This window comes from Cryptomeria japonica, chromosome 4 (assembly GCF_030272615.1).
Source record: "Cryptomeria japonica chromosome 4, Sugi_1.0, whole genome shotgun sequence".
Lineage (NCBI taxonomy): Eukaryota > Viridiplantae > Streptophyta > Pinopsida > Cupressales > Cupressaceae > Cryptomeria > Cryptomeria japonica.
The window spans coordinates 623775029-623787692 of NC_081408.1; the positions used below are offsets into that span (position 1 = coordinate 623775029).

Consider the following 12664-nt stretch of genomic DNA (forward strand, 5'->3'; position numbering starts at 1 on the left):
ATCATGAGGAAATTTCATATTTTTAAACCATATATTTAAATAGCTAAACCACGCAATACAATTTCTCTCCTATAATCAGAAATCATCGTTACCTTGAAACATTGTTCCATCTATGCAAATAATCATAAATAAATTCTCCTTTATCTTCTAAGATTCCCAGACAAATTCAATAAAATTTTAACTGGCATGTGAATCTGAAGGGTGGCTCATTCTAAAATGACGGGAAGTTTAACAGAGATATTTAGGAAATGGTTTTGGCTAAGTGGATGTGATTCTGGGCTATTAATTAAAATTGAAATATAACAAGGAGAAAGTGGGGTAGAGTACTTACCCTCCAGTCATATCCAGGGACCAGCCTGAGCGACAACAAATCTGCTCGAGGGCATGCTTCCACCCATCGATCTCTTTTCTTGAATACCGAAATGGAATTCTATAATGCTTTTCAAATGATTCCTTGTAAGGACTGGAATCTCCCAGTGGATATCTAACATGGGTTGGTTCCACCTTATAAAAGAGAGGAATGATCAACCCAGGAGAGGCCAACATTAAGGCTGCCTCCTTGAGACACCATGCTGAGCTTGCATATCCTTCTGAAAATATAGGAATGCGTATGGCACTGCTCTCAATTGCTCTTTCAAGGCTTAAATCAATGATTTCCCCCATTTTCAACTTGTGGGTGTCTAGAAACACATTCAATCCGGCTGCGGAGAGAGCTTGGAAGAGATGATCAACGAGAGTCTTTCTCACATCTTTTCCCCTGAAACTCAGAAACACGTGATATCTCATATCATTTAAAGAAACTTTTGTGGTGGCAGGTGTATAAGACTTGAATTCATCCATCTCAGAGTTCCAATTGAAAGGAAGGAGAAAATAATGATACAGAGGCGCAAAGGACCAAACTCAAACTGTGCACAAGTTGATGTTTAACTTCGTGTAGGAAGTATATAGGAGAGAGAGTCAATAATTGAGCCGGCCGATTACTTCAATATCTATGCAAATTATAGAGCGACAAGGTAGAAGACAACAATGAATAGCACGCCCAATTGCTATAAAAAATTAGTATTTCCATGTCCTCATTCATTCAAACAGTTGTAATACAGTTATATATTTCGGTAGAACCCATGTTGGATCTCATACTAATTTGCACTCCACCTACCACTAAACTTCCTCATTAGGCTTTTGCGATTTGTTTCTGAATAATTATATATTCTTTCACCATGCAGTTACAAATGGGTTACATTATAGTAAGCAACTTATTTGGTGTGTATTATTATCAGGTGAAGTTCTTTTTTTGGTTTACTAAATTTTCATCATATATTAGTTCCTGCCGACATGCAGAAATTATAGCATCGGTTAGATGCATTTGATGATTTGAACTGTCTAATTAGAGGAAAGTTTTTTCTTGAACTTTTGATTTTGTGCAAATGTTTTGATATTTTAATAATTTAATAATTCGAATAAAATTATTTATTGTAAATTTCATTGGACAATGCCGTTGAATTTTTTTTATAATAATTTTATTGTGTAGACATTGTAATGATTTTATTGGGCCTACCATTTACAGGACGCACTGCCGTCCATGTTTCTAATTTGCATTTAATTCAATGCATTTCATTTCGTTTCTGTGCGGCAGGGAGCTTTGCATACGTGTCCTTTTTGTTGCATTTCATGTCATTTCGTCGCATTTGGTTGAGTTTTATTTGGAGAGATTTAATTTAAAATAAATGCTTGTGTTTACCTATTCCCACCCAGTTTCTTGAATGTCGAGGCCCTAAAAAATTGAATAGAAAAATACCTAGTAAACATTAAATATTTTCACAGTTTTATTTTTCAAGAAGCTCATTTCATTTCCATTTGGCATCATCTCCATTAATTCATAGTTAGTTTCATTTAATTTCAGCTGCATAGGAAAGTTGAGAGGCATTTGATGGGCGACCCGTTGTTCTTGAGATCAACAGCTGAAGCAGGATGTTGAACGCCATTCTTATCGAAAGAGTACTTAACAGACTGCTGTGACTTAGGTTTTTTCATTGCCAGACTATTACCAACACTAACAGTATTGCCGCTGCTATTGCACATCAATGCATTGTCATACAACCGAAGAAACTCAAAAAGAAAATTTAAAACTGTAAAATGTTAATTTTGGAGCAAGTTTTTCTTTCTCTTCAAGAAAATCTATGAATTTCTGGTCACAGAGCAGTGTTTCCAGGTGAGTTGTTGGATTCGTTTTCGCCGTGTGGGATTGTCCATTTGTTTTTTGAAATCCTCTGTAATTTATTGTTTTCTGGCTGTTTGTATGAGACTGGTGGATGTAGGCTACAAGGTTTTAACAACATTTTTGAACTGGGTTTTTTGTGTCTTTTTTCTTTTAACCTTTTGGATGATTATCACAAGGTTGAAAGCTATTTGAAGAACTATGTCTTCTAAATATTTGTATGTTATCTCATGTCGGAAATACCACATATCGTAGGTGGTGACAATTAAACATCCCTTAAGGTACTAGTGGTTATGCATTTGCTGCTATTTTCAACTGGTGCTATTTTCTACTAGTTGAAAAAACTTTAGCTAATGAAAGTTGACTTTTGTATAGTGGCACATGATATTTTTAAAACTACATTATTATTAAAAGAAAACTGAAATATACATTAACCGCATGGTAAAAATCCTTCAATAATAAACATATCTTGTGCATGGAGGAACAGATTAACCTCTCTGTGCATTAGCTTGTGGGTCTTGTGCTGCAAAGCCAGATTTGTAAAACCTCTTTCTTTGTCGCCTTCTCCAATTTCCCTGGCTTGTGTCAGAATTAAGAGAAATAAATACCATAAGAGCTTATTCTCTCTCTCCTTTAGACAGTAGCTGTTTGGTCTTAGTTTAATTGTCTTGATTTCAAATTTCATGTATTAGGTTATAACGGCAAACACACGAGCAACTACAAAAAAAAAAAAAAAATGTGCAATACCTCTTGATTTGAGATTCATGGACTAGATTACAACTACCAATAAGCAAATACTTTCAAAAACAAAATGTACTGTCTGATTTTCTTCTTCATCTTCAATCTTGTACTCTTCATCCAGTCTCTTAGAGATCTCTTCAAATCCCGCTCGACAACCTGAAGCCGAGGGTTCGTTGGAAACACCCTTGCATTAACAAAACCCTCTGAAGAAATTTTAACTTTATCAACACCGTTTCCCGAATGAATTTAACATTTTGTTAAACCCTTACATGGTAACATTCAAAAACATTCACCAATTCATCCACAATCAATTGTCGTAATAGGTAATCAATCTAAGATTTTGCCAAACCCCTAACATGGTAACACTAAAAAGCATTCCCCCAAGCATTTTTAGATGAACTCAAGATTTCACACTTTAGGAGATTTTATAAACTACTTAAAATATAATGCATCCAAAATGCCTTGCTAATTATCATTTGAATTTAATATTTCTTATTAACAAACAAATATTCATACTAATCATGAGTAAATTTTGATCTCTGCAATTGTCTCTATATTTCCTGCTCATAAAAAGTCTACCTTTATGCTAGAATAGGTACACGCACCCTTAGTGCTTGTGCAAGAAATAAGGAATTTGCTTTTCTTGAGTTTCACATTCAGATTTTTCCTCCATGTATATGATCCTACATTTTTAAAGTCCATTTTGACACAAAATATACAAGCAAAGAAATGGTAAAAGATGTATAGTTAAATATATTAGTATTCAGGGAACTTGAGTATGAATACATATAGAAGCTGAAGAAAATTGAAAATGCTTACCAATCACTCAACATATAGCAAAAAAAAATGAAATCCCAAATAGAATACCGGCAAAACCAATCTTTCCCAAATGATCATAAAGCCAAGCAATTATATTTGATTATGTCACAGAAAACAAGTGAATCATACAAATAATTTACAATATATACAGCCAAAAAAGAATAAGCATCGTTGCATCAAAAACAGTAATGCAACTTACAAAAATAAAAAATCTATGATTCATTGGATTTGTGTGATTTTCTATCTTCCTTTCCATGAATGTATTGGTGCTGAGCACAAAACCATATCTCCTTTCTTCTGGTTCTTGTATTAAGATTTATATCGTTGTCTCTGCACTGATTGTATAGTTTGGTGTAATATAAAAGTAGGGTATTAAACAATATAATGAGCTATCATATTTATTGCATTGACAGAGGTCACAATGCCAAATATTTATTGATTCCTCTTAGAGCACTCAGAAATCGCTTCATATGATCCCTTCAAGATACCTATGCCTCATACCCCTGCCTCTCCATTCTCTACAGACATCTTTCAAAGCCTAGAGTTATGCAACCACAAAACATAACAAGTTATGAAATTGATCCTAATTCAATCAATAGAGCTATGAAGACGAGAAAAATATACTAAATGCAAACCATTACAAAATATAGATATCTCCTCCATATTTCTCCATTGTTTCTCTTTTTCCTCCAAATGTGTTGTGGTTATCGCCTACAAGGTTGCAAGTGTGATGGAACCAAGATGATAGAAAAATCGCCAATGTGAGGATACTTGAGATGTGGTTGAAAATCAATGAGAAAAGGGCTCAATTTATAGAAAATTTGAGATTGATTGGATGGCTAAGATTGATTTGGGACTAAAAAATATCAATGGACAAGATTAAATGAGAGGACTTGTTAAGTGAGGATAAAAAGGAACTTGCATTTTCAATGTTGAGGAAGAAATAGAAATGAAAAGAGTTAAGTGAAAATGATTATTGGAAATATTCATTTTCAACAAAAATATGTCAAAATGAAAGAGAGGAAAAGACTAGTGATGAATTAGAAAGTTTGAAGAGATAAGGGAGATAGAAATTAGAAAGTGGAAGAGATAAGTGGGGTTTCACCCACACATACAATTAAATAAATCAAAAATTTATTTAATTAGAACAATTTGGAGAAGAAGATTAAATAATTAAAATAATTATTTGATCATGGAAGAATAATTAACTTAGAATAAAAGGATTAAATAATTAAGTCAATTATTTAATCAAAGGAATAGTTAAGAATAGTCGATTAAGATCAATATTAATTGATTAGAAAGAGATAATGATGAATATTAATTAAATAATGAAGACTATTTAATGAATAGTTTAGAAGAACCAATTATTAAATAATTAAGAATTATTCAATTATAGGAAATTAGAAAAATAAAATTAGTACTAATTATTTAATTAGTTTAGACGAAGAAGGTTAGTGAAAAGTATCGGTGAAGACTTAAGACAATTTTCAGTGTCTACATTTTGCCCCTCTTTGAAACAATGTGATTCTGAGCATTGTTCCAAAGAAAAATTTGAGAAATCATGCCCCAATAGACGACAAGGTGGAGGTAGGATGCCCCCTCAAGAGATTGTTCATGTATGAAAGAAATGAATGATCTCTCAAAAGAAGAGAAGAATGTTAAGCGAAAGAGAAAATATGATGAAAGAGAAAAATGTTAGTAAGAAGGGAAGAATGTTAATTGATTGCAGAAAAGGGTTGATTGATATCAAATGAAGAAATCCCCGGTTTCATGAATAGATAGAATGACTGATCGGATAGAAGAAATGTTAGCTCGAAGAAATGCAAGTGAGAAGTGAAGAATAATTAGTGTGATAAAATCTTGCTTTCACAAATGCTAATAGTAAGTGAGAACCTCTATTTGATATGAAAAAATGGATGCGATGCACCATGGCAATGAAGGTCAGGGTGATAATGCAATCCCTTTGCGTAAGATAGACATGATGCAGACAAAGAATGGTTCAACCATCCTAAGACATTATGTACCCCAAAATGTTATGAAGCAGCCCACAAACAGAAGACAAAAACAAAAAAGGACCATGAGTCATCCCAATCACTCTAAATCACTCAATGACATCATCAAGTAACATATGAACATGGTAAAAGCCAAAGATAAATCAACAAAAAGATAAGGCTCACAAATTCAAACAAGTCAAACAAACATTCTATTCTTCATTGCCAAAGTGATAGTGTTGTGATAAAAGGGCATTCATGTTGTCTGGTTTCTGGGAATGTAGTACCCTGTCTAAGACAGGACATAGTCTGGTTTTGAGTATACCACACCCTATATAAGACCCGTGATAATATTGACAAAGGATTGATATTTCTGATGTTGATTGATCCATACGACAACTGGATCAGTTTGAATGCTTGTTTGATCAAAAATTTCATCTATTGATGTGTGATTTCTTTAAGCGCAGTGTTTAATGTGTTATCTGTTTGATGTCATTGTAGATGTTTGTCTATGTACAAAAGAGCTAATTTATTGAAAGAATGAAAATGATTGTTTTTGGATTTTGATGTTTTACAATTTTTAGGGTTTTCTGAACATTTTGAAATTTTTGTGCTTTTTCCAAGACATTTTACAATGTTTTTGGATTATTTTAGGACATTTTTGGATATTTTGGATTGTTTCAAGATATTTTTAGAATGTTTTTAGATTATTTCAAGACATTTTATGAATTCTTTTGAAAAAAAAATTAATTTTGTCCCCAATGTCTATCAAGGCAAGGAATATGACAAATGGATAAATAGGCTTGTTAAAATGTTGGTGGATAGAGGGAAGACAAAGGCCATTTATTATGGAGATAGAATGAATTCACTTCCCAAGGGCTACCACACAATGGGATAAGGGATTGGATAGGACCAAGTAAAGAAATGGCCTAGCATGAGGGACATGTCAAGAGGTATTTGAAAACCATGTTTTGCATTTTATGCCTTTATGTCGGAACAAGATTAAGAGATGAAAAAGAGAGTGTATGGACGGGTGACTGGGGTATGGATAGGACAAGCAAGATCAAAAATGGATAAGAGATATTGACTGAAGGTTGTGATAGGCTAAAGGATAATGATAAAAGTTTGCAATAAGCCAATGAATATGGACATGAGGTTGGAATAAGCAAATGGATAAAGAGCAAAAGCTATGATAGACCGAAAGCTAGGAAGAGGATACATGACATTCATGAAGATACTCACCCTTGTCAACATCAAAGGTGAAAAAAGGGAATATGGATATGAGGGACAATAGGATAATGGAGGGTATGATAGGGTATGATAGGATATGATAGGATAGGATATGATAGGATAGCATAAATGGAAACTACCCCAAGTATGGTATGCAATAAGTTCATGGATTACGCATGATGCTTGTTTACCAGGTTTTGATCATGGTAATTGCCCAAGGCCCCTGTTTGTCAGGTTTTCACCAAAAGACGAAATATTTTTCTTTACTCTTTTTTTATTTGATTTTTTTTTCATATTTTGTATTTATTCTTTTCAATTTTTTTTATATTTTTGACTTTTTCATCAGAAAATGGACACATGATAAGGAATGGAGGAAGGACTCAAGCATCTTGTTGTTTGGATAGTATCCTTGGAAAAAATGGACCATGACCATTAAAGTATGCTCAAAGATGTTGGCAGGATAATGACATGGAAATGAAATGGGACTAAGGCCATGATTTATGCAAAAAATTGGATTAGAGAGATGGAAGGATGGAAAATATGTATTGGATAATGGATGGGGTGGAAGAATTGGGCTTGAGCAAATGCAAATGCTGGTAAGATCTGCATTGGCACACACCTTGAGGGGTGGTGGACTTATGGAGGAAAAATGGATTTTGTATATTGAGATTTTAATGGAGGAAAGGATGGTTATTTTGGGGCATAAGGACCCAAAATAGATGAAGGAGGCAATGGAGGAATATATTTGAAAGGTTTGGATGGAGGAATAGCATTTTTGGATGCCAATCTAGATTTTTCTTTAGAGTGTTCTGCTTTAAGGAGCTGATTAGGAATCCACATGGTTTTTTATTTTTAACTCTTTTGTAGCTCCTTGGAACACATTGCTTGCACAAGGGATTTAGGAACCCATATAAATTGTGAATTTTATTTTTGAGCAATGGGCCTTTGTGGCCTTTGGATTTTTCTTTTTCTTTTTGGGTCATATTTTTCTTTGTTTTTACATGTCGATTAAATTGGACATGTTTCCTTGACTGTACGTGGATTGTTGGACTTATAACTTTTATGCTTGGCATCCAAATTGCTTGGAGAGGAAAATGAATGTATGGATAGATAGGAATGAAATAGAGCTCTTTTGAATGGATGGAAAGTTCTCAAAGATATGTGCCTTTGTTGAACTTGCATTAGGGATGAAGGGATATAAGGACCTAAAATGGATGGAAGGGATGAAGGGCTAGGTGCATGTTTGGATTTAGGTTTAGGGATACCAACATCTTGAGAGTGAATTGTGTAGACATAACCATTAATATTTTATTCAACATGGAGGGGTTCTTACTTGTGAAGGTCTACCCCTTTGTCTTTATGAATATTTTGACCCGTAGGATACTCTTTGCTTTGGGAAGGAGATGTGAGACTATTATGAAGTGGATATGACATGATGGGATCATGAACTAGATCAAATTGGACCAAAGGGGAGGAACCCATTGTGAATCAAGCTCAATGATGGGCTCTTCATGAGATGGAATGGAAGGAATAATGGGATCATCAAAAGAAATGAGATCTTGGGGTGTATATGGAGGATTAGGACATGGAGATGGAGGGATGATAGCATCTTGTGGTGGACATGAAGCTGAAAGGATAGTTTGATCTTGACAAGGAGGAAGATCATTGGATTCCTCTTTAAAGGTGTTTTTCTCTTGACTTTCCATGGGATTATTAGGAAGAATGGAAGGGATATCTTGATCTTTCTCAAGGAGTGGAATGTCAATGGGATTTTAAAAGTTGTTGTGTTCTTGGATAAGAATAGGGGGATCATCAAAGGATATAAGATCTTGGTCAAATGGATTAGGCAATGGAAAAGTTTCAAGGTTTTGATCTTGATCTATTTCAAGACTTATTTCTTCATGCTTTGAATCATTCTCTTGACATTAGATTGGAATTTGGACATGCATGGGGGATTCTAGCAAAGAATAAATGGTTTGACATGAGAGGCATGGACTTTGTATGGGACTCTCTAAAAGGGAAGCATCTAGTGGCATTAAATCTTGCATTTCCAAATAGTATAAGGGATTTGTATAAAGACATAATTTAGCTTGTATTTGTATTGTAGACAGCCCTTGGGAGGATGCATTATTAGGTGTATCATTTGGGAGCGATGGTGGAAATTTCTCTTGTGAAACTTCAAGATCTGATGGAATGGGAGGAGAAGCGAAGACCACTTGAGAATCAATTTCTTGATGGATGGATGAACCATTGCTAGACATGGGTTGAATTTGTTGCTGGTATTGGACAAGTGGAATTTTTGTCTCTTGTTTTGAATTGTGATTCTAGACTTGATGTGTTTGAACTTGTTGTGAGGCACAATTTTCTTGCTTGCATGCCAAGGCCCATTGTAGGTGTCCATCAGTTATGAAAGATCGATGCTCAAGACTTGAGGCTGGGTCTCTTATAATGCGTGGGAGGTATTTTCGAGGATTGCTTAAGATTACTTGGTCCAAAAATTCCACAAACTCGGGATTGTTCATTGCCTCAATAACTTCAAATTTTGTGAATGATTCATCATCTAAATCCACATCTTCTTGGAAATCAAGTAATGATTGAACTCGAATATAACCATAATCTGGATGAAAAATGTGTTAGCCATCTAGCAAAGGTCTTTGTGGGTAGGGACCTTTACTTAACTAATTTGAATAAAAAAATGGTGACACATTCGATGGTGGCATTAGTAAAGCATTGCCACATCCTAGTTGTAGAATTGATTCAAATTGTGGTGGTGGTCCTAATTGAATGATTCCATACTTTGGTAGCATGTTTGTAGGTGGAGCAACATTTGGATTAAAGGTTGGTTGTATTGTATAGCCTTGCTCTTGAGTTAGATTGAATTGTGATTTCTTTGAATTAAAACTTGATTGCATTGTGTTATTTATTGGACCAATCATCGGTTGATATGTCAAACTTTGTTACATCATAGGAGCTTGGAATCTTGTTTCAATAGACATGTCACTATGCAATGCAGTATTGTTTGGATTTTGAATTTTTAAGGATGATGTATGCACAACTAATAGAACCTAGATGATTGACAATGCAACTTATGTTTTTAGTCTTTTGAACTTTTGGAATGACAATGATATGTAACTAACTGCAACCTAAGCCAAGACCTATCTTTGGGTATGATAATGATAATGCCAGACTTAGGGAAATGGTTTTAAACCTAAGTGCAAAATGAGGATGCTAAGATTGAAATGAACTAATATGGGGGATAATGACAACGTTTCCTGAAACCTAAATTTGAACCATGCAAAACCCTAACCCTAAGTGACATGAATTTTGAAACAAGGTTGTCCAATGTTTTGACAAGCCATGTTTGTTAAATCTTTGCAAATTGTTGGATGAATACTTTGAAACTCTTTTGACCAAGGTTTATTTTGAATCGTGTTTGGACAATTGTTTGGACTTGTTAAAAACTTGTTTTCTTTTAAAAATCAAGGTTTTTTTATGACCACTTGTGACAATTTTTTTTAATTCTTTTAACAAGCATAGAAGACAAGAGGTTTGTTTGACTTTGACCCAAGACAATCATGCACCTTCAACAAAAAATCCTAAAGCTGGCAAGGACAATAGTTGTTGGATCTCACCTGGTTTCCCAACTATGCTTACTCAAAGCAGATACTTAGAGGCTTGACCCCACTATCTCCACTCTACGATACTCACTTATCTAGGGCAACCAAGCATCAGTTCCCATAAAAACTCCCCATGGAAAAATTTGTATCTCTACTAAGATCCATAAGAATGTGAGACGTCATGAGAGGTTCTACCTCCTGTACCAAAAACTAGAGGGTTTTTGGCTTCTAATCACAAAGTTTTTAATCTAGGCATTTGTTTAGGTGGCCATACATGCAGTGTTTCACTTCGTTATGGAGACCTCCCAACCTGTAGAGGTTAAGCTCTACAACTTTTCACGTGTCACGCGGATATTGAGGGAGACTTACATTGGTATGACACATCGACACTTGTTGATTGCAAATTTTGTCACAAAAACATTTATTTATAGTGGTTTGGAAGAGCTTGGCCTTAGCCTATTACCACTTTGATCATTCCCTCTCACCAATGCATGTGCGAAGTGTCGGGCAAATCAAGAGGCAGACCTTCTAAAGGTAAAAACACACATGAAATAAAAAAAGACAAGATAAACAATGATTATTTAACCTATAGAAAATCTAAAGAGTTTAATGGTCCATTTTCATCCTAATTAAGACTAGATGAGGTTAATTCCACCTTTATTTTCAAAATGATTTGATCAATTTAAACCATGATTAAATGTAATTTGTTGTTCATTTTAAACCCTTGCATGCATGTAATGTGAAATTTGTTTTTGTTCTTTGATCCAAATCCTAATTAAGACTATGTGAGAATTGTAGGATTCATTCAAACCTCCTAATTAAGATATGTGAAAAAAAATTGTTCATTCAAACCTCCTAATTAGGCTATACAAAAAATTGTTGTTCATTGCATGTTAAGAAATCTTACATGAATCATTGTCTAGACTCCATAAAGCCCACATGCAACAATAGATCCTCACATAAAACCTGCATGCAACAAGAAATCAGTTCAAAAAAACCTGCATGCAACAACATATTAGCACCAAAAACCTGCATGCAACAACAAATTAGTTCAAAATACCTGCATGCAATAACAAATTAGTTTAAAACACCTGCATGAAACAACAAATTAATTCAAACAACCTACATGCAACAATGGATTAGCACATAAAACCTGCATGCAAATAGATTCATAGAATTATTAGATTTTTCATGTTCACATTAGGTTCACCAAGAAATGTAACTAGGAATTTGGGAAAACACATCAAAGCCTAGGTTTATGTAACCACAAAACATAACAAGCTATGAAATTAATCCTATTTAAATCAATAGAGCTATGAAGACGAGAAAAATAAACTAAATGCAAACCATTATAAAACATAAATATCTCCTCCATATTTCTCCATTGCTTCTCTTTTTCCTCCAAATGTGTTGTGGCTATCACCTACAAGGTTGCAAGTGTGATGTAGGCAAGATGATAGAAAAATGGCCAATGTGAGGATACTTAGATGTGCTTGAAAATCAATGAGAAAAGGGCTCAATTTATAGAAAAAATGAGATTGATTGGATGGCTATGATAGATCTGGGACTAAAAAAAATCAATGGACAAGATTAAATGAGAGGAGTTGTTAAGTGATGATAAAAAGGAAATTGCATTTCTAATGTTAAGGAAGAAATAGAAATGAAAAGAGTTAAGTGAAAATGATTATTGGAAATATTCATTTTCAACAAAAATATGTCAAAATGAAAGAGAGGAAAAGCCTAGCGATGAATTAGAAAGTTTGAAGAAATAAGGGAGATAGAAATTAGAGAGTGGAAGAGATAAGTGGGGACATGACAATTAAATAAATTAAAAATTTATTTAATTAGAATAATTTGGAGAAGGGGTTTAAATAATTAAAATAATTATTTAATCATGGAAGAATAATTAACTTAGAATAAAGGATTAAATAATTAAGTGAATTATTTAATCAAAGAGAAATAATTAGGATTAGTTGATTAAGATCAAGATTAATTGATTAGAAAGAGATAATGATGAATATTAATTAAATAATGAAGAGTATTCAATTAAT

General features: G+C 33.9%; 1 protein-coding gene across 1 annotated transcript; it reads right to left on the reverse strand.

Moving 5' to 3' along the window:
* Positions 1-327: 327 nt before the first annotated feature.
* LOC131875265 (disease resistance protein L6-like) lies at positions 328-2079 on the reverse strand. Its single transcript, XM_059219338.1, has 2 exons — positions 1937-2079; positions 328-757 (listed from the first exon to the last, which is right to left on the reverse strand). Exons 1-2 carry the CDS (start codon positions 2077-2079, stop codon positions 328-330), a joined length of 573 nt encoding a protein of 190 aa, XP_059075321.1.
* Between the last annotated feature and the right edge of the window lie 10585 nt (positions 2080-12664).